Source organism: Lonchura striata, chromosome 15 (assembly GCF_046129695.1).
Source record: "Lonchura striata isolate bLonStr1 chromosome 15, bLonStr1.mat, whole genome shotgun sequence".
NCBI lineage: Eukaryota > Metazoa > Chordata > Aves > Passeriformes > Estrildidae > Lonchura > Lonchura striata.
In genome coordinates this window covers 11,323,705-11,348,274 of record NC_134617.1, presented here as the reverse complement: position 1 = coordinate 11,348,274, position 24,570 = coordinate 11,323,705, and the positions used below count along the sequence as shown (strand labels likewise).

Below are 24,570 nucleotides of genomic sequence, written 5' to 3'. Positions count from 1 at the left end.
TGGCTTTATTGATCATAAATGCAAATAACTTTGACTGCAGAAACTGATGGATCTAACTAGCTTTAGAATGGAAAAGGGACCTTGATAAGATTTCTGAAGCTTGTCTGAAGGGAATACAGATTTAACTTATTTTTTAAATATTTTTTTAATAGGAAAATATGGTAATGAAGAGGAAACTCCTTTTTTTGTTGTTGTTGTTGTTTGGTTGGTTTTGGGTTTTTTTTTGCAGTATATGGATTAGTATTCTGGCCACTGAGATTTACTTACTGAGAATTTTCAAAGGTTTCATTTCATAAACAGAACAGGACCAACTGAATATTTCCTATCCAGATTTTCTATTTAGATCTCCAGCATTCAGTGTGTTAGATAGCTTATCAAGCTTTCAGCTCTTGCCAGTATGATGCAGCTGATATGTCAGAAGTCTGTTGGGTGGTTTTTCTGTTTCTGTTTGGAATAAAGATATGAATGTTCTGAAATTAGGATGAGGAAGAGAAAGGTTATGACTGAGCATCCTAATTTTGGCATAGGAGGAGATGTAGCCCTTGGGAATTGGATTCCAGAAGGATGGCTGGAGTTAACTTAGATGCCTTGTTAATTTTAGTCATTAGGTTTGACTCATTGTTATGCTTCTCTCACACATCCACTAAACTCTTAGATAAATCTGACTTGAATTGACATAGGTATGGATTTTGAAATGTTCAAGGAGAACATGGCTTCCCATTTTCAAAATAATATTTCTGCTGCTTTAATAATATATTAAAGCAATAAGAGTATTTGGTGTCCCAAATATGAAATGGGCAATACAAGCCTAACAAAATTGATGAGGAGAGTGTTGAGGCCACATATGACATCTGAAATGTAATAGAAAGCAATTCTAAGTAATTTATTTTTTCATTGTCAATATAAAAAAGAATTGTACTGGCTTGGGCAAGTCAGTAGACCTATATTTCAGAGGAGAGAAAAGAGAAAGTAGCATCAGAAATATCTGCAAAATGGGTTTTCCCCACAGATCTCCACTCTCAGATTACCCTGGGCAGGAAAAATAGCCATATTTAAGAATTAAATGAGCAGAATAAGTTTGTTCATATTTTGCTCATGTCAGACCTATCCTAAAGCATTTATATAAATAAGAAGGTTCTTCTTTTCCCAATTCCTCATTACAACATTTTATATAAAAAGTCATCTGTGTGTGTTTTTCTTGTCTTTTTGTTTTCCTGCTCTCTGCAGGAGCCTTACATAAGGTCATTTGATGATAATAGAAATTTGTAATTTGAAACTTATTGGATCTACAGGTCTTGCAGTCCTGTACCTGTACAAGAGGCCATGTGAAGGACTACCTATATGGTGCAGCCTTAACATTAACACCATTATCAAAAGTACATTTTATTATACATATATTTTTTTTGCTTTTGTTTGGGTTTTTTTCTCATATTCTTGGTATCTAACTACCTGGAGTGCTGTTGACCCACTAAATTTCTCCCTGTTCTAGAGAAAAATGCTCTCATTCCTAAGTGAAAAACTCAACACTACTCAGTAATCACCTCTCTATGGACATAACAGTTGCTGCAAAAGAACCATTCAAACCTTCCCCCGAGGGCTGATTTGTAATTTTACAGTGCCTCTTTTAATTCTGTGTGATGTTCCAGGTCATTATGTATTATGTCAGTTGTACCACTCCAATACCTGGAAATAGGCCCTTGGTGCTGCCGTGTAGACACTCCTCAGGGCATGAATCAAACACAGTTTTTTAAAACTGGCCAATGATCTCTTTGTGTGCAGTATGTGTGATCTGCTGGCATCAGAGCTGTGGGGAAAAAAAGAATAATCCAGTCCAATTATACTTATTACATTTTTGCCGTCATATGATGGTAACTTTTTGCAATAAAAAGCCAAACCTAAAACCACTTGGGATAGGTTTGACAGTAGTTTTATTGTTTATTTTAACAGCTACAGGAATCAGTAAATCAAATGATGTAAAAAACTTAGATAAAAACAGTGATAAAAAGTTGAATTCTTAGGAATGCAATTACAGATCGGTGCTAGGTATTAATTGGGGTCTTGTGACATTAATATTGTGGTCAGCTTCTGTTCTCTGTGCTGAATCTAAAAATTGACCTGGGTGATGCAGTAGTGAAGTACAATTCGGGAATTATTGTGTAAAATCAAGGATATAAACTGGGTGAGATGCTTTGCAATCACTGTCACCCAATCATTGTTACCCTGTTTGTCAGGGATTGAAAATGGTATTTGGCTGCAAAAAAAAAAGGATAATACAGCTGCAGGGATAAGCCCTAAAAGTTAGAAAGGGCAATCATCAAATATGATGAAGAAGTATATGTGCTTTGTTGTTAGGTATTTGTGTGTGTGTGAATGTATTCATGTTGCTTGTCACTTAGGATGAATATGAACACAAAATGGAATTAATAGTGTTAACTGAGATGGCTGAACAGTTGATTCAATTGTTCTGTGTTTCAGAGCTATTTTTGTTTTCTTTTTAAATCATGCTTTCATATACTTTGAGACACACTGTATATAGGAAGAACGACACTTTTAAGTATTTCAAATCAGGGGTTCCAATTTCCTTTGAGTCCTGAGAGATATGGTTTTAAAGTATCAAGTCATGAATTTTGGAGTCAGAAGAAAGGGGCAAGAGAGGGAGGGGAAGCTGGTTTCTTATTGTTTCCCTTTCAAAGATTTTACACAGCCCCTGGAGATGCTGATCAGTTGAGGATATGCAAAAATGCATGTAATTAGTATTATGTGCACTGGCTTTGTAGATGCAAGAAAAACCTAGTATGGACAGTCTCACAGAAATATAACCTTTATATTACCTTTTATTTTACCAGGAGAAATGAGATACACATATATACATATATACATATATATCATCATATATATATATATATATATATATATATATATATATAGACATACACACACACATTTTTGTATGCTGCAGATTTTTTTATTTTTAAGAAAATCACAACCTACCCATGCACTTCACCATCCCCATCCCCTTATTGCCACAGGGGGATGAAGCATTATGACTTACTAACTACAAATAATGTTCATCCAATAAAATTACAAGCAAACTGAGATATTAGTGTCAGTGTGCTAATCTAGCCAATGGTATTGTAATACATTAGCATAGCAGACATAAAGTCTGAGGGCTTTCAGATGCTTTGGAGATTTAAGATCATGTGTGTTATTTGTGTTCTGCCTTTATTGACAGTTGATATTACAGTGATATTTGAAAGAATGTCAGTAGGATAAAATTACATATTTGGGTATGTGTCTCTTACTCTGCCCTAAATATCAGAAATAAGCTGAAATATTTATTTGCAAAGCTAGAGATATTGACCTCATGACAATATTCAGTTACAAGGACATTTGAGTTATTTTACTGCATGATTACAGGAGATTTAATCAGCCTGTGCAATAGCAGGACAAAACAGGACAGTTTCTCATTCTCTTTTGCTCATGGCACTGTTTCAAGCCTTCCGAGATGCATGAGGGGAGAGGGAAGGTGGGGACAGAGAAGATTTTTGGCTATATCATTCTCTTTCTGATGAGCTTAGCAACTGCAGGTTCTTCCAGTTCTCATGGGAACTCTTTTTAAAAAAAAAATATTTTCTGCAGCTGTTGGATAATGGTTCACCTCTCAGAGAATGAAAGAGGATGTGCTACCAGAGGTAAGTGTGGAGTTGCATTTTGCAGGAGCACTCTGTGGCAAGTAGAGAGCAGATTCCAGCTGGGGGGGCTGTGCTGCAGTGGTTCTCAGGATGTGCTTCCCTGGGACACAGACCTGTGGCTTAGCATGTTCTGTTTTCTTAAACTGAGTATCTGGTGAATGACAGTTTGATTTGAGACCTCTTCAGGAAGGAAGGAATGGGAGAACGTCATCCTCTTTGACATGAGGAAAAGCAGATCCAAAAAAAAATTTAAAAAAATGTTAAAAATCTACATTTTTCTAATACTTGGTCATGTATAGAGGTGGCCTAGTGCAGTGCTGTCTAGAAAGTTTCAGTAACTGGGGCAGCAGAGTTGACAGATAATGATGTTGTTGTGGTTCTGATTTTTCCCTTACTCATTCTCTATTGTGGTGAGCAAATCATGGTTATGTGTACCATGTCACTTTGACATGCTACTGAAATGGTTTCTGATGCATTTTAGGGAAGGTCAGGTTGTGTATAGACAGAAAATAGAAGATATTAAGAAAAGCTAAGTAAACACTTCATTACTAGCACCAGTGAAGTTCTTTCAGAGTAGAAAGGAGGAAATATTTGTGAGCTTTCCTTTTTTGCTAGAAATGCAAAGGTATATAGTAGATTGTCTGATGGGGGAAAAGGCATAAAAAGTAAATGGTCTAACAGAAATCCTACACAGAGGCAGTGTGGCTCTCTTTGCATTCCAGACTGTGTTGGATAAAAAATTCTAATAAAAATTGAGTTAGGTAGTAATAACCTGTGTCTGGTATTCTACTATGCTTCTTGCAGCTCACCTTCATGCTGACTCTTGCCTGTCTCCCTGTTTGATTGTTTTTAAAGTGTGACTCCTGTTTTAGGGCAGGGAGAGTTCATTTTTCTTTTGTTCCAGAGTTTTGTAAGAATTGCATGGGTTACTGCTTTATTGTAAAGGTTGTTGAAAGCAATTTAGCAACTTAATAATTTCTGGTCTGTGCCATAGGGTTTTTTCCTGATTTTCCCACCTTTTTGGATCTGGGAGTAATTCTGCTTATTAGGACTCCACTTGCATTTATTATTTCTATTGACATTTTCCTGTGGGAAATGAGTGCCTGACTCACAAAAGCCAGAGGAATGGGAGCTTTGGGCTCTTATCTTACTACTTCTGTAAGAATTATTAAATAAGCTGCAATCATAAAACTTCTTACTGAAGATTGTTTTGATTTTCACATTAGTTTTTAACTTAAGTAGAACTTATTTCCTCCAGAACAGTGAAAACACCTTCCACTCAGTTTCCTGAAATCTGACACATCAAATACATCTGATAAATCAAATACACAAAAACCATGAATTAAGAACATAATCAAGTGAGCTTATTATCCAGGGCACAAGCTCCTCACTAACAGAGGGAGGTGCAGGTTGTGTCAGCAATAAAAATTGTTAATATAGGGTATGTTTACAGTGCAATGTACTTGTTAGAGCTAAGCATGTTGTTTTAAGTGGTGAGAACTGATTAAAAACTCACCAAATTCATGTGTCCCCTTGAAAAGTTCTAGCTCTCTTGCCTTGTTTGAGTCTGTATTTAATGTGGTGTAATATCAGAAAAACTGGTTTAAAAATGTTTTGTATATATGATTTATTTTATGCAGTGTGACTTGGATGGTAAGAATTTAAATTTTTAAGAGAAAGAAAATGAAATAATGCACTCTTTATTTCAATGCTGACATGCAGTGAAGTAGACAAGCATTTCCCCAACCAGAATAAGAAGCACATTTTGTGAAATATTTGAAAGGAAGACTTTCACATTTTCAATGATGGTTAGTAAAGCAAAAGGACTATAAACTCTGGACAGGTGGAGGAGATGTACTAACTCTTTATTCCAAGGTTGCTTATTTCATGCTACTGATCATGCTCGTTTCATTTTCTGTGAGTCCTGTAGTATTTCAGCATACTCCCTTTTATTTATTTCTTTTGAAAGGGAGAAGTGAAGTGAATGCTGAAAGACAAGGATACATTTCTCAGTGATAAAATATTAAAATTATGAAGTGCTCCTCTGAGCTTTTCTGCCATTTTATGTAGGTATTATTTCCTGGAGAAGAACCTATTACTTCAGAGAAAGGTTTGAATGAGTTCAGTCTAAAGCTGAGGTTATTGTAGCAGAAGATTTTACTGCAGTGTGATGTGTGCTTTTCTCAAGTACTTAAATCATGATGGTGCTATGGCTGAATTTTGGACACAGTGACAGGATAGTAGGAAATGCTATCTCACTTAAAGAACAATTTATAGAGCTACATGTATAGCATATAGCAGAAGACGGACTGGAACCCTGCAGCAAAATTCTGATTCTTCTGTGACAGAATTATTTTACCATGAAATAAGAGCCCAGTTCTCTGGTTTTCCATGACTCTCCCCTTCTGGCATGCAGATGGCACAATAGGCTGTACTTCAGCAGAGAAATGCAGAACATCTTCCCAAGAAAGATCAGAGGCATATAGATTTGAGTTTCCTTTAAAAATCTGGTATGCTTCTTTTACCAATAATCTCAGCAGCAAAAAAACTTAATGAGGATGAAGTTTCTGTGTGGGTTCTGACTCCCTGTGTTTTATCAGCTTCAAAAGATGTTTCCTGTCTTGTAGTACAGTTAGATAATGCTTTGTATTCTTAACTTGTATTGTGGTTATGCTTTCAGCTTTGACAAATACTTAGTGCTTTCAGAGAACACCTTACTGTCTAAGGGACTGCAACTACAGAATCAAGGGGGAAATATCTACATTTCATTGCTTCCAAATGGAGTAAGAAAAGTGAGCTGTTGGCACTTAGGTTGGAATACTTGGGAAATGTTGAGCAGTGGTGTTAGAAGAGAGCATATTACAGATTCTAGGTAGCATTAGCAGCTGTTCTTTCCTTAGAAAACTACACTGAGACTCTATATGCTGTTTACAGTTGAAAGTTTTTTGTTGATTTATAGTTGAAAAATTCAGTAGCTGAATTTTTAGATTTAATGTTGAAGTTTTATAAATGTCATTATTGTTTGGAGTTTCCTACAGACAAATTTTTACCTATGACTACACAAGGGAAGCTTTTCTTTTCTGTGAATAAACAGAAGGAGAAAAATTCTGTGAACTCTCTAATTAGCAATAAGTTTATTTTATTTAAAAGTAGATCTGTTAGTTTGTCTATCAACCTTGATATATGCTTAAATACATCCAGGAGAGAGATTTATCTCACTGATATTTTGTTCCCAGAATTTCCAGGTATTTAAAATTGGTTCTGCTGGCTGCTGCTGTCACAGGTATTCCCAGCTGTCATGCATGAGGACTTTTCACAAGAAGCAAAGGTGAACAGTGGGTTTAGCTGCAGTAAATTATTTCAGTAACTAACTTAAAGAGTTTCTGACTCTCATTCACCACACACAGAGAATTCTTATAAGGTCCTCAATAAAGAGATTGAGTCTGTTGTCCCTGTGAGTTCTTTGGATTGCTCCTGATGTTAATAGGGAGTCAGTCAGCTTACACAAAGCAGAGCAGAATTTCACTCTGGTTTCAATAGAATATATGTGCATACATTTAGAGAAAGAATTAGTTTTTGTATGTTCATGGGCTTCAGCTCCTTCTTTGACTCCATAGAATCATGGTATGTTAGAGCTAGAACAGGAGAGGAAGGTGTGGAAGAGTTCTTGTGCTATCACTCAGGAGAGCTATCTGAAATTGTCACCCTCTTGCTCATAATTCCTTTGTGTCTGTAAACCTCTAATTACAGGTCAGGGCTGCTTCCTTCCAGGGCAGAGATAAGTTTCTCTTACTGTTTATTCTCCACAGCTTTGCAAAGCCATTGCAGCTCCAAGAGGGAATTGGATTCTGTCCATCTCCAAACGGCATTAGCATTGCTCTCCTGTCTTCCAGTGCTGTTTTTTCTTCACTAGTGATGTCAGAACTGTTAAAGTTGCTATTTTGGATTTCAAATCCCATTCGAATTGTCAGAAAAGCAAAATTTATAGGATTTTGAAAAACTGTTCCCTGCAGAGAACTGAAAAATAAGACCTACTAGCATTTCTGGGATAGGGTTATTATTTTCTGCCTCAATTTAAGTTTAGAAGTGTTCAAAGAAGTTTATTATGGCCTTCACATTTGGCCTCTTAAAGAAGTAGTGAGAATTTCTGACAGTTATTTGAATCACAAACTCTCCAGTGATTTGGAGGTGAGCAGATTTTCAGCTTTCTCAGAATTTATCTGACTTATTTTGAATTATTGACAGCAAACTTTACTTTCCCTGCAAGTCAGTTGTGGGGCATATTTTTTTCATTGTATCTGTGCTTCCTTTAACTTAAGAAGTTTTCTCTAGGTCTACTTCATAATACTTTATTTGGTTAGTTTAGTGGTGCTTCAAGGTTTGCTTTTTTTTGTGCTTCATAATCAGTCTACATTCAAAATATGGTTCATAAAAGAGAAAGATGAAAACTCATTTTCATTGTTAGGAATCATAAAATATCACAAGGTTTCTCTTTCTTAGCAACAGATGAAAAGATGAGTGTATGAGGGAAACAGTTCTGTGATGTGTTTCATTTCATGTGGTGCCTCTCTGAGTCCTGTTATTTGTATCATCCCCAATGACTGCAGTGCCTTGAGTCACAGTGTTGTTTTTTTAAAAGCTTTCACTTTTTCACTGTTTGTTCTCAAGGTTACTTTATGCAAAACACAATGTTATATTTTTTGCACTAGTACAGGCTGTTTAAAAATATTTTTAATCCTGCTGTGAAAATTGAAACAGCTCTGCTCTGGGGGAGAGGCTTTGGGCCTGTTTCAAGTGTTCCCAACTTCTAAAATGAACTGTTTCTTCCTCTGTCTGTAAAGGTGTGGCTCATGTCTTTTGCCTTCAAAAGTATTCCAAGGTGGTAATTCTTGCACTCTGTTGCTTTGGTAATTTGATTTAGCTAATCACCATGAATTGTGAACCACTAAGAATTATCCAAAGGTAGTTTTTCTGTTTAATTAATGATGAAGATGAAAGAGAACTTTTTTTACTTTACTATAAATGTGAGAAGCCAGGCTAAAAATATGAGGGAGGTACGAGGAGAAGAAAGGACATACTACTGATTTTATTGCAATGGATTTGCATTATGGATAAGAAGGGACAAGCAAGTGAATTAAATACATTCAGTTATTCCAAATTTTGATTTGATAAAATCCCTGCTCTACAAATCATTTTCCTTACTGTGCCACTTTTTTTCCTTTACCTTCTGGTAAGGCGCAGGGCATTGTGTCCTTTAGTGATTTCCTTATGTTCCCTACACAGCTTTTATTCCAACTGTCTGCAGCCTTTGGCCTCTCTTGGTTTTTTTGCACCAAAAATCCTCTGGAAATGTGTGACAATTGTCGAGTTCTCCAGTCCACCAGTGGGAACAGACACTTTGCAGGGGGTAGCACGAGCTGGGGGTTGTGTCTGTGTGGAACCCTTGGATCTGGTAGGAAATGTTCAGTGCAGAGAAAGCTCTGAGAAAACTTAGTAGTCAACCAGGTTAGCTTTTACCAAAACTCTTTTGTGCATTTAAACCTTGGCTCTAAGTCTGTGCTCTACCTTTTCCTCTGTGAACTACCAAAATTCTTGTAAAATCCTGGCTATAATATACAGGTAAGTATGGAAATACTGAGGCATACAAAGCAAGCCTCTCCACAAAAAACCAAAACATAACCCAACAAAAAACATGAGCTGTAATTTTTTTCTGGTCTCACTATACCTTTCTTGAAGTTTGCCCCAAAATAATCAGTCTTATTGATACTGGAACGGGGCATTTTCTTTAATTTTTCTTTACATTTAAAAATAAGGAACCAAGTATTAACTGCCAAGAGACTTTTTTACCAACATGTGCTACTGCTTGCTCCATTTGCATTTGCTATCAACACACATGTATTCCCCAGCAGTCTGATTTTGTTAAAAGCTGGAAGGCTTTCACTAAGAGGCACCAAAAGAACCTTTTCCTATGCTTTGTCCCACTCCAAACAGTCTTCTTCTGAAGCATCTCTGGTAATATACACTGATTTAAAACATTACATCTTCCAAAGCAATTCTGTGAGTACACCTATATGGAAAGAAGAAAGAACTTGGTGTCAAAAGATGTTCCTTTTCTCCAAGAGACCAATAAGATAGGACAGTAAGCATACTTAAGAAGATTCTTAATTTATGCTTTGTAGGAATGGTTGCTACAGTCAATTTTGAGTGAATTTTGACCAGGCAACTGTAATTTTCTGCCACTAATGAATATTTTTTAGGTATTCAAGAGAAAGAATAAGACCTATCAAATGAAAGAGTTCTCTGAAGTCTTTTCATCAGAACAAAGAATGTACAAGAAGTTTTTGAACTGTTATTAAACATTCTAAGTATCTACAATGAAAAGTCAGTAGTAAACCTCATACATGATAGGATTTTGAGAAGAAAACTGTCACCCAATATCTCATTAATACCTTGGAAAGACAGTGATCCTGTAATGTCTTAATGTCTGCATGTGCTGTAGGCACTCCATCTACTCCCATTGTGGAGATCATCATCTTGGATTTTACAATTTGAGTTCATTCCTTCGGTCAGCCTTTCAGCTTGAAGAAAGCTTGTACAAATGGCTGCTGCCCAATGCTCTCGTTGTTCTCATGGTGTGGAAGCAGCTCCCCAGGTGCTTTGGCCAGCCAGCTGTGCTTAGCACACAGCAGCAGACACCTGTGTCGAGGGGAGCTGTGCTGGAAGAGCGTCCCTGGGACAGCACTGGTTACAAGCAGCAGCAGACATGATGTCCAAGCAAAACCAGGCAGAGCATCACTGGTTTGAAAGCAAAACCACTGTGAGATTCCAAGTCAGAAATACAATTTATTGGGAAAAGGAAAAAAAGACAACAATACATGCAATGATACAAAAGGAAGACCACTGACAAATTCAGAATACAACCTAACACCCCTCTGGCCAACGTGCTGGTAGCAGTCCAAATTGGAGTGGCTGCAGTCCTCTTGGGATGGAAGATGTGGCTGCTGTGTCTTCTCAGAAACCTGTGGGAAGGCTGCCTCTCTGTCTAGAAATCCCCAGATTTATCCAGGTGGGAATGCCTGGCTTCTCCCCCTGGGTGGAGCATCTCACAATGGGCTGATGTTATTCTGAGTCAGGAGGAGTGTCCTTAATCACCTTTTAAACAGAACTGGCTCTGGAGAGTGTTATCTGTGAGTCCCGTGGTAAGACATTGATGGGACATTAGCAGGAGATAAGGAAAACTGCCCAGAGGCAGCTCCTACTCGGATGGGGATAGGAAACATCTTGGTGCTTCAATCTTGGACAGTCACTCATGTAGAAATACAGTTTCTTCTTCACCAAAGTGTGATTGAGGAAAGACTGGAACGAGGCACATGAACAACGTTCACATTAACAAACCCTTCTCTTTCCTTCCCAGAATTACAACAACAGCTGCTTGTATGATGGACCTGCGGAGATATCCGCTGGACGAGCAGAACTGCACGCTGGAGATTGAAAGCTGTAAGTACTTCTGCAAATCCTGCTTATTCTCTGGTCAACTGCTTTAGAGTTTTTATTTCTGTCGGTTCTGGCTTTTTCAGGTTTTGTATTCAGTTTTTTTGTTGTTTTTTTTTTTTTTGTTTTACATGCTACTAACCCAGTTGTCTTTCTGTCTGATGATGTTTAGATCCTTGTAAACACAAGCAAAAAATAGCTTTCCAGATGGATTAGTAATTTGTGGCACAAGGATTAGCAAAAAGTTATTCTGTGTTTTGATGGACAATTTACAGCTTTAAAAGTCTCATTCAAATGCCTTGTTGGAGTTCATGTGAGGAGCACAAGGATTATTACCAGTTCTTTATCCTCCTTTACTGCTGAACTGTGTGGCAGCTTGTTTCCACTTATAAGTGAAGGCAAGAGGTTAGAATTGTCCTTGAAATAGGTGTTTTGCGGGTTTTTTCCTAACCACTGTGCTGTAGTTCAACTTTCAAAGTATGTAAGCAGGCTATTTATATATAGTGATTTAATGGCTGGTGTGTATTGACTTATGTAGATAAAACTTGTGAAGTAAAAATCTCTTTTCTCTAAAAAAGATTAATGATCACTTTTATAATTACAATATTGCAAGCATGTTATATAACACTCTAATTAAGGTTATATAAAAACTTTCAAGATTAATGTAATATTTTAATATACTGCATACAAGTATGTGTATTTTAAAATAAGTTCTGAATTATGAAATATGTGGGATTTCTGTGTTTAATTTGTGTTACAGCCTGGTAAGAATATGGGACAGCTGAACTTCTGTTTGAGAAAGCATTTAAGAATTTACTTTACATTTGTGTCCAAATTTCATTCATCTTATTGGAATTTACAGATATGCTAAAATTCTTGTAACACTGTTGCCTGAAATAATTTCCATGCATAACTAAGCAGAGTTGAGACTATCATTAAAATTCTGTGTACTGATATTCACAAGCAGCAAATGTAGTGGTGTCCTTTGCACTGAGAGTGGATAAAGTCTCATTTCTTTGGGTTTTTTTGTAGTTCTGCTATTTCTCTCTGCTTACAGCATTGTTTAAATGGCCAACAAGGTCTTGCCATCTCTCTGCATTGCTGAGATGAGTAAGTCTTATTCACAAAGTAGATATCCCTCCTCTCATCCTTTCACAACTTGCTCTGGAAAATATTCCCAGGAAATACCTGTCAAGGCAGTCCTTGCACAAAGCTGAAAATTGTGTCTCTGCTTTTCAATGAGAGCACTTGTTCTCATTCAGACTTAGAATGTGGGACTTGTGAATTGAAATTTCTCTTTTATCTGATTTAGAGGTTTGATGCAGATCACTAATCTTTCAAGAAACAATCCTAAAAACTGAGGTATTGAGTGCTCAAAGTTGCTGTTACATGCAGTATGAAAACTTAATGCTCATTATATTATAGAAAGGGTAGAAGTTGAGTTTACCATAGAAGTTGGGATGGCTGGGGCAGAAGTCATTTGTGGATTTTTGAGCTCTGTTGCAGTATCACAAAGGTAGAATGGATTTAAATCAGTGCAGCCAGCCTGTCATTGCAATAATGAAGTCCAGTAAAGAGTGTGGATAAAGTAACATGTGGCTGTGTTTTGAAGCACTGTCACACTGCTTTAGAAAATGATTCCTCTTCATAAGCATCATTCTGTCCTGCTGAAAATCTGTGTGTCCACTCTTCATGAATCACTTAAGGCAAAAGTGCTGGTAGGTAGACAGGCAGGATGAATAAGATTGAAATTGACTTTCCAAGTCATTCAGTGCAGGTGTTGAAGTCATAATCAGTTCTAAAAAGTGTTTGAGCTGCATGCCTGAAGAAGGTTGGTTTCTTGTCCTCTTGGATGGTTGGTTTCTGATCCTCTTGGATGGCTGTTTTACCACTGCTTTCTTGTAGTGGTTAGATACTCTGTGAATTCCTACCCCAAGTCTTTTCATGCCTTATGAAGGCATGAAATTAATACTCACTGCTTGGACCTACAATTTTTCTTAATTCAGTGTCTTCTCTGGCCCTACTGGGACCTTCATAATATATTTAACAAAAACACTTGTAATTTCTCATAGACTTCATTTCATGAAACTGAGTATTCCAATCTTTTTTAGCTTTCTCATGCAGAAATATGTTAAGAGACATGCAGAACTGGCATTAGTTCTTCATTAGGAATAACTAGTACCATGAACAACATGAGCAATGTCCCAGATGAAATCTGTATTACTCTATGGCATTAATCCTGCCTTTCTTCACAGCTGCATATCACAGGTGAGAGTCCTTTCTGGAACAGTGCAGTAAGCTCTTTCCCTTCCCCACTCATTTTCCAGCACTGGGTTCTTCCTACCTTTCTGAAGAATTTTTTTGCACAGTGCTAAGAACACGTGACTTGGCATTTCATAATGCTGTTCACATAAATCAGTGTTCTTAATATTGTACAGTCCTCAAGGTTATCCAGTTCTTGCTATGTTTGTTCTGATCATCCTTGGTGCTGACAATGCCTGCTGATTTTGTTTCATTAGAAATTTCATCAACACACAAATACTAAAGAATATTAATGTCAAGAAGGAAGAGCTTTGCTTACAGCCATTCTCTATTGAGCATGACCTTTCAGTACAGTACAATTTCCTACACGTCTTTTACACATCTTTAGTAATTCTCTCTTCATAGTTAGTCTTATAAAAATACTTCTATGAAATCCAGCTCAGATATACATTGTTTAAAGAAGGAGTTATTGTGAAGTCAGGTAATTTGAGTTGTAATAATATTTTTTTATCCTGTTTCAATTCATATTAATGTCCCTGAAGTCCTTCCATTCTTTCTCTGGTTCCTCCTTCCTTTCTTTCTTCCTTTCCTCCCCTTATCCTCTTACTGATGCCAGAATTGAATGCCTTCTTAAATACCTGGACTACTTTTTTTCTTCATGTCATTATACTTACTGACATTTGTAGCCAATATCAAGTGTTTGTTAATGTAGATTTGCATTAATATAGATTAATTAGCAAATTAGAAATTCTTTTGCAAAATGGTTGTATATAAAATATAAAACATGACATAGAGGGGGTGATAACATCTATTAAGATGCAAGAGACAGCATTTTTAAGGGCAGTCTTAGTGAGATGTTGAAAATGTATGAGAGGACTATTCCCCATTGGCTTAAAAAGTATCAGTTTTGAGAAATGAAATCCTGTTTTTCTCTGTGTTTAGCTAGTTACACTCTGAGGTCCTCTAAAAACAGAAGCTTGTTGAATATTCAGTTTTGCTAAGATGCTTCTAAACCTGTGGGCTGTCATGTCCAGGGGGGCCTACTCTGAGCTATTCTACTTCTCCCTTTCTTTTGTTATTCTCCAACACACTGAACAGCAGGGTTATAATACCAGAGGAGAACAATTTTCCTATATATGTTTTTTTAGTTTTCCAACTTGCAGGCAACAGAGAGTTTTTTTGGTTTTAGTTGACTATTGACTTAGTAAATACCTGTCTGTTCTGCACCCTACCTCTGCCACTGCAGTTTGTATTGCTGAGTTTCTGATGATTCTTGAGAATGATTTTATTTCTCTGCTGTTTCCTGCCTCTCTGGAATTGTAACTGTTGAGAGGAATGTCTCAGCTAATCATCCATAAGACTAGTGAGAGCTCAAAGGCAATAAGAAGTACAAGACATGAATACTTCATATTCCTATAAACTAATAAGATACCATATTGCACTCCCTCAGCCTAACAGAAATTATTGTGATTCTTTTCAATATTTTTGAACACAATTATTCAAGATTCATATGGTACATCTGGACCTTTGTCCATTTCACTTATGTGGCACCACATAAAGACAAAAATTTACTTCAATTCCTTCTTGTTTCATAATGTGTTAGGCCTGGCTATATTTGTTATACTGAGGTAAAATTCAGAATCTGCCTTGTGATAGTGTTTTTTTTTTTTATTTTCTACATTTCTTTGTAGCTGTGGAACAAACAAGAATGCACTGAGTTTCTCCTCAGAAACACTTTCCGTGGTGTATTGAGGACGTGGCATTAAAGAAGCACATCCAAGCCCTTAACAGACACGAGCTCCCCGTGTGGCTGTACTGGCCAGGGAAAAGCACTCCCAGACAGGCAGGGGGAATACTTTGCTGATAAATGAGAAATAATTGTTTTCAGGACATTTCATTTATGTGAAAGCCTGAGGTGTTCACAGCAAAAATCATTAGAAATTTTTTTCTGCTTCATGACAAAACCACCAGAGAAGCACACTAGGTTAAAAACTTCCATTCAGTAAGAGAATCTGGAAAAAGCCAGAAACTGAGTCAAAAGAGTATCATTCCTGCCCCTGGCAGTGCAGCCCAGTACCAGACACTTTCTAATCAGATCATCTGTGAAATCTCATCAACAAGAGAAAGAGAAGTCATCTTTGTGTGCTCAAGGTGACTTTATGAGCACTTTTAAGGCGCTGAAAAGAAATCAAAGCAGCCTTTTGCTGGAGCTTTGAGTACTTTGCAGATGGCTGCTCTGGCCATGGATCAAAGCTGTAATCAGGTCACCTGGGACAAATGGTAGAGCTCCAGGAGCTGACCAGGCAGGGCTTTTCTGGGTTAGAGGCGAATGTGTTTGATGCCAGGCAAGAAGCTGCAGGTCCCCAGCAGTGGGATGTTCAGCACAGGAGGATACCATGGCAACACGTGACTTCCAGCAATTGCACACTAAGTGGAAAGCTAAACACATGACTCTTGGGCCACTGACAGCTAGAATTTTAAAAGTTGTTAATTTTTTTTCCCTCTCCTTTTATCAAAGTTAATGTGCATTCCATCCCCATTGTCTCTTCAGCTTGAGACTGTTTTGCATCATGGCCCTAGCAGAGAGGATATTCCTCCATCAGCAGATGGTCTTATCAAAGTGCCCCTTTTTTCATCTTGTTCATCATGTCCATATCCAGATTTCTTAATTTGGATTCTGTGCCAATTCAACCTGTACAGCACTGTGTGTGGAGGAGAGATATGTGTTGTTTAGCAAGCAGTGATGAATTCCACTCTGTCTGTTGCCATTTTGGCACCATCAGCTTCTAGTGTGGCTTCCTTGGGGCAGGTACTTTGTTCTTTATTTGTCCTCAGAAATTTCATCTCGAGCATGCTGAGAAGAGAAAAGGTATCATTTCAGTGGCGTAATGCACACTGAAAATGAACAGGAAATCCTTGACTCCTCTTCAGTGTGGAGATAGGATGATTCAGGAAGAGCTAAAATAATCCCCAGCAGTAGATGATTCTTCTGTGTTGTCTGAAGAGGGGAAGGAAATTCAGACTCACCATCAGTGCATATGATCAGGGTGGGCTGTGTACAAGGGAACCAGTGTTTGTAGGGTTTTGATAACACCACCCACACCCAGCTGGGGGTTGGAGCTCAAAAAACACCCGAGATTTATTACCCTACAGGTAGGCAAGAGGAAAGTATTTTCCTTTTTTCATTCTATCACACGTCTTCGCAGCAGACTCTGCATCCTGGGAGTTCTCATAGCTCTTACATGGTGATGTAGTGTTTGCAAATGAAGAAAGGATTTTACAGGAGCTCTGCAACAGGCTCTTAACAATTTCAAGCTACCTGGAGTTAAATCTAAAAGGAAATACAATATACATCTGTGCCTATCAGCCCCATCAGACCATGCTGGCAACATAGATTTCCACCAAGAAACTAATAATTTTAAGTGCCTTTTTTTCTTCTTTTTTTATCTTTCTATAGTTGAATATGGAGTACCTATATAATCAAAAGGACAGAAACAAAATCAAATGGTTTTAAACCTTTTAATGCTTTTTGTCTTTTATATTCAGTTTGGACAAGAGTAAATTTTTCCTTATTCTAAATAATCCTGCATTTTATCAAGGGATTAATGGAAACAAAAAAAGGGCCCTTTTTAAAAAGTCTATATCCAGAAAGTATCGAATGTATTTGCTAAGATTTGGGAAAAAAATTACATGTCCAGGAAAGCATCTCTTGTGCAGAAAGATATTTTCCAAAAGAAAAAAATATATTTCTAGCAAAATCTCTGATAATCTTATATCAAATAAAATTATGTGGAAGTATGGAAAGCTGATGGGTTAACACTTTACAGTCCTATTTTGAGAAGGTATTTTACAAGGTAAAGATTCACCTTTATTTTTTGCTTTATTTTTTAGGATCTCTTTAGCATAAAATATTATACTTTAGGCATGTTTTTTCTGTAGTCTGGTATTCTTTTCAAATGCCTGCAACTAGTGATTTCTTCAAAAAAAAAAATAAATATTTATATGTGCTATTGGAAAATTAATATATTATTGTTACATACCTTAGCAGGGTGTAGGGTATGATCTGACTTTATACTTAGTTTTTATTATTTTCTTTGGAGGACACATGTGGTTAGGTGGTCTTTTAAAAATTTTTTAGACCATTGAAAAGGATGGAGGTGGTACTGAAAGTTAATAATGGCTTATTCTTCATGGTATCAGGTTACTTATCAGCTTACTAAAGAAAGTTACTATATTTTTCAAAATTAAATAGTTTCTTCAACATAATACATCTTTTATGAAATAGTAATATTTCTCAGGTACTGGAATCCCTGGACCTCAGATCTCTTACTTTAGAAGACAATGGAAACTGTAACTATCACACAGTGATCATATACCTGTGAAAAGAAGTGAAATAAGTTTCTATAGTAATTTTATTTCCTAAGTTAGAGGGCTTTTCCCATTTATATAACTACAATTGTCTTTTGTTCATTAATTACATTAATGAATAAATGCTTTTTTTTTTTAGATTAGTTTTCAAAACATCTAGGGGCAGGAGGGCACTGGAGTCTGTTGTCAGTCTGATCTGTATTTGCTCTTGGTCACTGATAGCAGCAACTCAGTTAATGCCAGTGCTCAGTTAATGCTAATGCTCCTCAGTTCATGCTGAACTACTGAAGTGGGGGAAGAATGAAAATGAACATTTGAGTCATAGCAGAACTGTGGATTCAGATGAAATTTGACTCAGTGTTTTGGCCTGTTTACAAACCCACAACAACCAAAATGGGATCAGCTCTGACCCACCCTGGCCAAGGGCCCCTCGTTTCCTCAGGGAGAGCAGTTGGGCTGGGGCAAGATGGGGCAATGCTCATTAGGTTCCTTTGACAAGAATTCAATTTGCTGCTTGAGGGGAAAGCCAAGACACCAGATTGGTGAGTGTGTTCTGTATTTGGGTCACTACTTGTCCATTTGTCCTAAGTTTCTGGAATAGGACTTGGAGATTCATCTCAAATATGAGCTTAACTTCTTCAGTACTTCTTCTTAAAGAGAATATCTGTATTCTCCAGCAGGGTTGTAATTTTTTTGTTTGGGTGATTTAATTTTTTGGGATTTTTTTGTTGTTTTTTTTTTTTTCCAAAATCCAAATTTTATTTACTTTTTGTTACTGATACTCAAATGCAAAATATTACATCTGAACAGGAAAACAATTTAATTAGTTTTGTTTCAGCAAGTAAAAGAGTGAATAATAAGATCATCTTTAGTTTTGATTATGACATTAGATTTGGGTTGAGGAAGGGTTGACCTTCCAAGTAGACAGGCTTAGGAAATGTAATTTTACTTTGGTGGAATAACAGAGAAGAAACTCAATTAGAAGCAGCTTTGGCAAAGTCAAAAATTAAAATATTTTCATCCCTTGATCACACCTTGCTAATGATGAGAGCTTTGTGAGACAAGTTAATTTTGTTTTCATTTGCTCGTGTTATTTGGTACTGCTAGCCAGGTTGATCAAATCCCATCAGTATTTAGCAAAAACAAGCTACTTTCTGTTATGAATGCAATCCCGTTTTCCTATGTCTTAAGTTTATATATTGAAGTCAAAATTAATATTGCTTATGACAGTAGTCATTCATTTAAAAATAATTCAGCCTTATATTATCCAGCTTTTGGCCATGCTAGGGGAGTTATCCTCTGGCTGATTCTTCTTTCTTCTATCCATCTGACACCACTGTAGTTGATGTGGGAAAGTGCTATTGCAAATTTACTAAGATGTTGCCTTGCTGTGCAGGTCTATGCAGGGAAACTATTCTAGTTTTAGAAATTTTTGATACGTATACCACTCAGAGTATCCAATGTGGTTTTGACATACTGTCCAAAATTATTTGGACAGTTCAAGATATTTTTTATGTATGAAATATTCTAACTCTTGGATAGACTTTCTCATGATATGCATTTGTTCTGAGCAAAAATGAAACATTAATAATACTGTTCTTACTCTTAAGTAGCCAGGAACATGTTTTGTGAATGAGCATTTATAAAGGAAAGGGTGTCTAAGTGGTTGCAAGAAATTAAGATTATAGTCTTTATCATTTATGTTGTATTTATAAAAGTTGGGGTTTATTTTTGCCCTTTCTTACACAATAATTATGGTGTGATTTTTTTTTTAATGTTGCTTTTTACGTGAGGAAAGAGAAAAGTCACTTAATAGATTAATATGTACTTATATTTCAAGTTGTACTTCAGGAATAATTCAGGATTGAAGGGACCTCAGGAGGTCCTTAGTCTAATCTATTAAAAAAGTGGTCAGCTCTGTGGTCAGACCAAGTTACTCAGGGCTTTGTCCAGTCTGGTCTAGAAAAACTCCAAGGAGAGAGATTGAAAAACCTCCCCAGATAACTTCGATTAAATTTCCTCACTGTTATGCTTAGGTTTTCTCTCTGATTTTTCCTGTCCTAGGATCTTACATCTGCCTTACAGAATCAGGAATAATTATTTACCAATACTGATCTGATATAGAACCTCAGTGCTGCGTGACCTGCATTGTGAAAAGTTCTGAGTCATATAACAGAATGAAAATACCATGAGAATGCTCTGAATAAATCAGCATGTTGCACAAGTAGCTTTGTAATTTAACAAATAGTTAAAGGTGCAGTTTTTCTTCCATGTATAATCTAGTGTGGTGTAATCTGTTCCATATTTCTTTGTTCATTAACACAGGTCCTATTCCCATTATATAGACTGAAGTCTCTGTCACCACTTGTTATGGTTTAAAAGCTCTCAAAATAAGGGTTCTTTTCCCTGGATAATGATCTCAGAATTTTCATTATGATTTTTGTTGTTACATGCATTTAAAAGGCAATTCTCTGTATTCTATGACTGTACAACATAAAAGTTGTCTTTTTTGGGTATAGAACACAGATTTAATTAGTTTTGCAGGAATGTATTGGAAATGCAGAGATTTGGAACTTGTGGTATGTCATACTTCTACTCCTCAGCTGCAGAGCAATCCACTATGTGCCCTTCCTCTCAGACAAGCCTTGTGTGACTGTGTCACTGCACCGAGAATTTGAGATGGTACCTGAGCCCAGCCAATAATCTCACATACAAACAGGGTAACATAATAGAACAATGTGGGAGTCAGTATTTGGCTGTGAGAACACAGCTTTCCACTCTGACAGGATGTGAGCTGGTGCTGTGCAACACTGGAAACACCTTGTTATCAGCAGGAGTCTGCAATGGCATGGATGGAATCATGGATGGAATTAGCCACTTTGTTGATGTGTCAAAGTTGATTGTTTGAGCATTTGGTGAATTTTGCATAAACTTACACATCAGTTTCCTGTAAAATTACCACTTTAAGCTATTTTCTTAAACAGTTAATTGACAGCATACATTAGAAGTGAACATTTGTCCAGTATCAGACCCAGCTTTATTCAAGTCAAACACACCTATTTTGGGCTGCTGTGGGAACAAGTTCCATAAAAGCACAGTAGGCACCTGAATCTGACTGTGTGGGAGCCCATCAGTGAACATCTGGGCACTCCAAGGAACCAAGTCTGTTGGTGGAACAATCATCCCTTCAACAGCTGACTTCTGGGAGAATGATCTGCACCAAAATGCTGTGCAGGCAACCTGAGTCATACTGAAATGCTGGTAAGTTACAATTTTGCTTGTGAATTATGATTTTATTCCTATGGGGGCTTTTGTGTCTGGAAGCTTGTAACCTCTTCCTGACACACAATCTGGGGAAAATTCAGTAAAGGGACAAAGAGCAGAACAGTACATTTTTTTTCATTTTACCTATGGTCCCTCTCTATCTTCTTTTCTTTGCAGACCAGAAATGAGTAATATAAAGAGCAACATTAGTGACTCCTACCCTGTTAGAACTATTCTCATAGGGGTGCTATCCATGCCAAGGAACTTCTCATTCTCCACAAACAGCTAACAGGGATGTGCAGGGGAGCAGACATGCATCAAAGTTCTGCAAGTCCTTATGCTGTAAGATGTTTGTGTTGCTGTAGCACAGGTAGGTAGTGGTGGCACATGCACAGCACATGTACTAGTCAGATTATTGCTTTCCTTTCGGATTTCAAGAACATCTTTCTTCAAGTCCTGCAATTTCCACAGCCTTATAGGTAAATGCATGGCACTTTTCTCCTGCAAAGTCAACCTAATTTCCTGTCAAAGTTCTTGTCTTGCTGCCCAAGAAGAAATATCTTTTACTTCTCTCTATTTTTATTCATTTTTGGAAAGATGGAACTAAAGAACTGGGTTTTACATTTTGCTGTGATGGCAGAAAAGCTGGCATCTCACTATGTCCAAAATTAGCATTTTTCCCTACAGTGTGCTATGTACAACATAGCTGTCTCTCCTCTTTTTTTTGTCTTTTTCCTCTTTGATCTTTTTCTCTCTTTCACTTATCCTCTTTTCCTTTCCCATTTTTCCCTTTTACCCCTTTTAGTGACCCTTTATATATTGCTGATACTACTGTAGAATTGATTGTATAGGTGTGGAAAACTTGTTTGTGTTATAAAATTACAAGTTTCTTGCTAAACATGTTAACTTTCTTTATAAAATAAAATGGTGGTTTTAACTTTCATATCTGTGTGTTTCTTTATGAGTGTAATTGAATTATGAACACAGCAACACGGGAAATATTTGAAATATGCTGAGAGAAGATGTCCAAGATCTGAATGTCTGTCAAATAATTTTTCTATTTATACATACAAAAATATATATTAAAAATATATTTTTAAAAAAGTCTTTATTTTGGATGGGGATTCTTGAAAGTGATGCAAATATAAGTAGCATTTGTACTGTGCACATTCCTGTCAACTTGTGCTGCTGAGTGATCCATGAACAGAGTTTTAGTCACCTTTTTTTGAAGATAGATCTTTGTAACTGAACAGTGAGTTCCTATTTGCACATATTTACATATGTGCTAGCTCTTACTTGGCCTTGAAACTGTACTCAGGGACACTTTGTTCTATGGCTGGATGCCAAATTGCTTTTGATTTTAAAGAATTTTAAAGAAGATATTTGATAAATTAGGTCAATATGCCTGTTACATATGGTATGGCCATAATTTTACCAGACACTAAATTGTAAAAGTAGTGATGTAATTATCATTTAAGGATGATTTTCATGGTTGTAATGGCCACATATGAGCTGGCATTGTAACATGTTTTCATACTTTATATCTTAGAATGACTTGCTTTTACAGGGAGCTCTCTAGCCTGATTAAAACTGCCCTTTTTTTTCCTGGGTATGAAATCTGCTGTTGGAAGATGAGCTTTTTTTGAAAGGGCTGGAGCATGTCTTTCCTGTTTGAGCATTAGCCAGCACCTCCCACCAAGTCAAGCTCCTCTGACTACTTCTTTGAGTTTGTTTCTTCTTGGACTAGAAAAGTGTTATTGTGAATGAATTCTGAGATGCTAATATGGCTGCTCTAGAGGTGAGTAGGATGACAGATACAATGATATTTTGTGATTTTTCTTTCTCTTACAGGGAAATACTGTAGTTTGGAATGTAGCATGTTTTTCTAAAGCACAAGGCAATGTAGTGCAGCTGTTTGTTCTATGTGGTTTTTTTAATTTTTTTTTGCATTTTTAAAGTCATCTGTACCTTCAGGGATTTGGATGATTATGGCAACTATTTTAGCCAGAAGGTAGAACACAGCTCACTAGGGAGACTCCAGCTGGGACTGAAAAAACAACAGTGTTGGTTCCACATGTTCTTAAGTCAACATATGAGGCCTCTTGACCAGCCAAAAACTACTCAGTCTGTAATAAAGGAGGCAATACCTTGCATTGAGGGCTTATAATTCTGTTATTACAAATATATATCCAAATTTCCTAATTTGGTTATGCATAATGGTTATTCCATGAGTGTCTGACCTTTGAAGAAGCTCAGCTCTCAGCTCAAGCACTATCATCCCTAGCGAGTTGTTCAGAATAGATTGCAAGCTGCTTCCATAGGAAGGATGAATGTAAGCCCTAAATAATTATGAGAATGATGACTAGGCAAGCCTTTTAGTTGGATCTTTCCTTATCTAAATTGTTTTTCCAATCATGATAAAAATATCAAAGTATGCTATAAAAATATCTGAGCAAACTATCGGAGTCTGTTGCATAGAGGAAGATAATTAGCAGATAGTGTGCATCTGTTCTTACAGAATCAAAGAAGGGCAGATGAGCTGATGTGGAGCTCTGTGTACTTTAACCTGGACTATTTTCAGCCCCTTGGTTGTCTTAGAATTTGTCCACTGCATTGCAGCTGTCTGCAGAAGGCAGATCTATCAAGAAGCCAGTGCTATTTCCTGTAGCATGTGTGGGAACAGCTGATGTCAATGTAGTTTTCTGGTCAGCACAGCTAGAAGAGATTCAGAGTCCTTATCTCTCACTAAAATCTGATCAAATAAATGTTAACCAAAAGTTTTCACCCTTTAAAGAAGTTTGCATAAGAGACATTTTCATCTCAAGTCATCGTTGCTGCAACTGGAACATGCAGTCTGAAGTGTGTTGTACCTCTTTTGAGCTCAGTGTTGCTGGTGTCTCATAAAACCTGTTTCTGTGAATGTGTGGTGATGCCTGGAGTCTTTAATAAAAGGGTTTGTATTCCAGATTTTTTGGGAATGTATCATCAGTGTTTAGAGTTCTACCTGTGGAAGCATTCTGCTGTCACCTGTGTGACAGAGTGGCTAAATGAGATTTTTGCTGTTCAGAAAAAAATATTCCCAGTCTTTTTTTGATGGCTAAGGATGTCCAAGGTGTGAGGTCAGTCTGCTCCAGTTCCCATCTGGACAAGGCAGGGTTTGGTACTTTGTGTTGTCTCAAGGAGATCCTATGTCCCCCCTGTTTCCTAAATTTGGCATCAGTGCCTCAGTGTACACAGCATGAGATCCTTATTGCTTGACAGTTCTCAATCTATCAGTATAGCAATGTTTGACCATGCAGCATTACAATTAAGGGAATAAATGCAAAAATAAATACTAATTTTTAAATTGGTCTGTTTTTTAAAATAAATGTTACAATTTAATTAAACATTTAAATATAAGTTTTCCTTTGTTATAACAGCTTTTGATGAGGATATTATTGGGTGTTATTTACTGTGTGTCTGCAGCTAAATGACATATTTTTGCATTTTAAGT

At 36.9% G+C, this 24,570-nt stretch overlaps 1 protein-coding gene across 6 annotated transcripts in view; it reads left to right on the top strand.

Moving 5' to 3' along the window:
- The window catches only part of GABRB2 (gamma-aminobutyric acid type A receptor subunit beta2), a 144,914-nt gene that overhangs the window by 66,330 nt on the left and 54,014 nt on the right, over positions 1–24,570 (top strand). For all 6 annotated transcript variants that reach the window (XM_021549518.3, XM_021549519.3, XM_021549517.3 and 3 more), the window contains one exon: positions 11,107–11,189. In XM_021549518.3, coding sequence (XP_021405193.1) covers positions 11,107–11,189 — 83 coding nt within the window. The remainder of the gene's footprint in view (positions 1–11,106; positions 11,190–24,570) is intronic.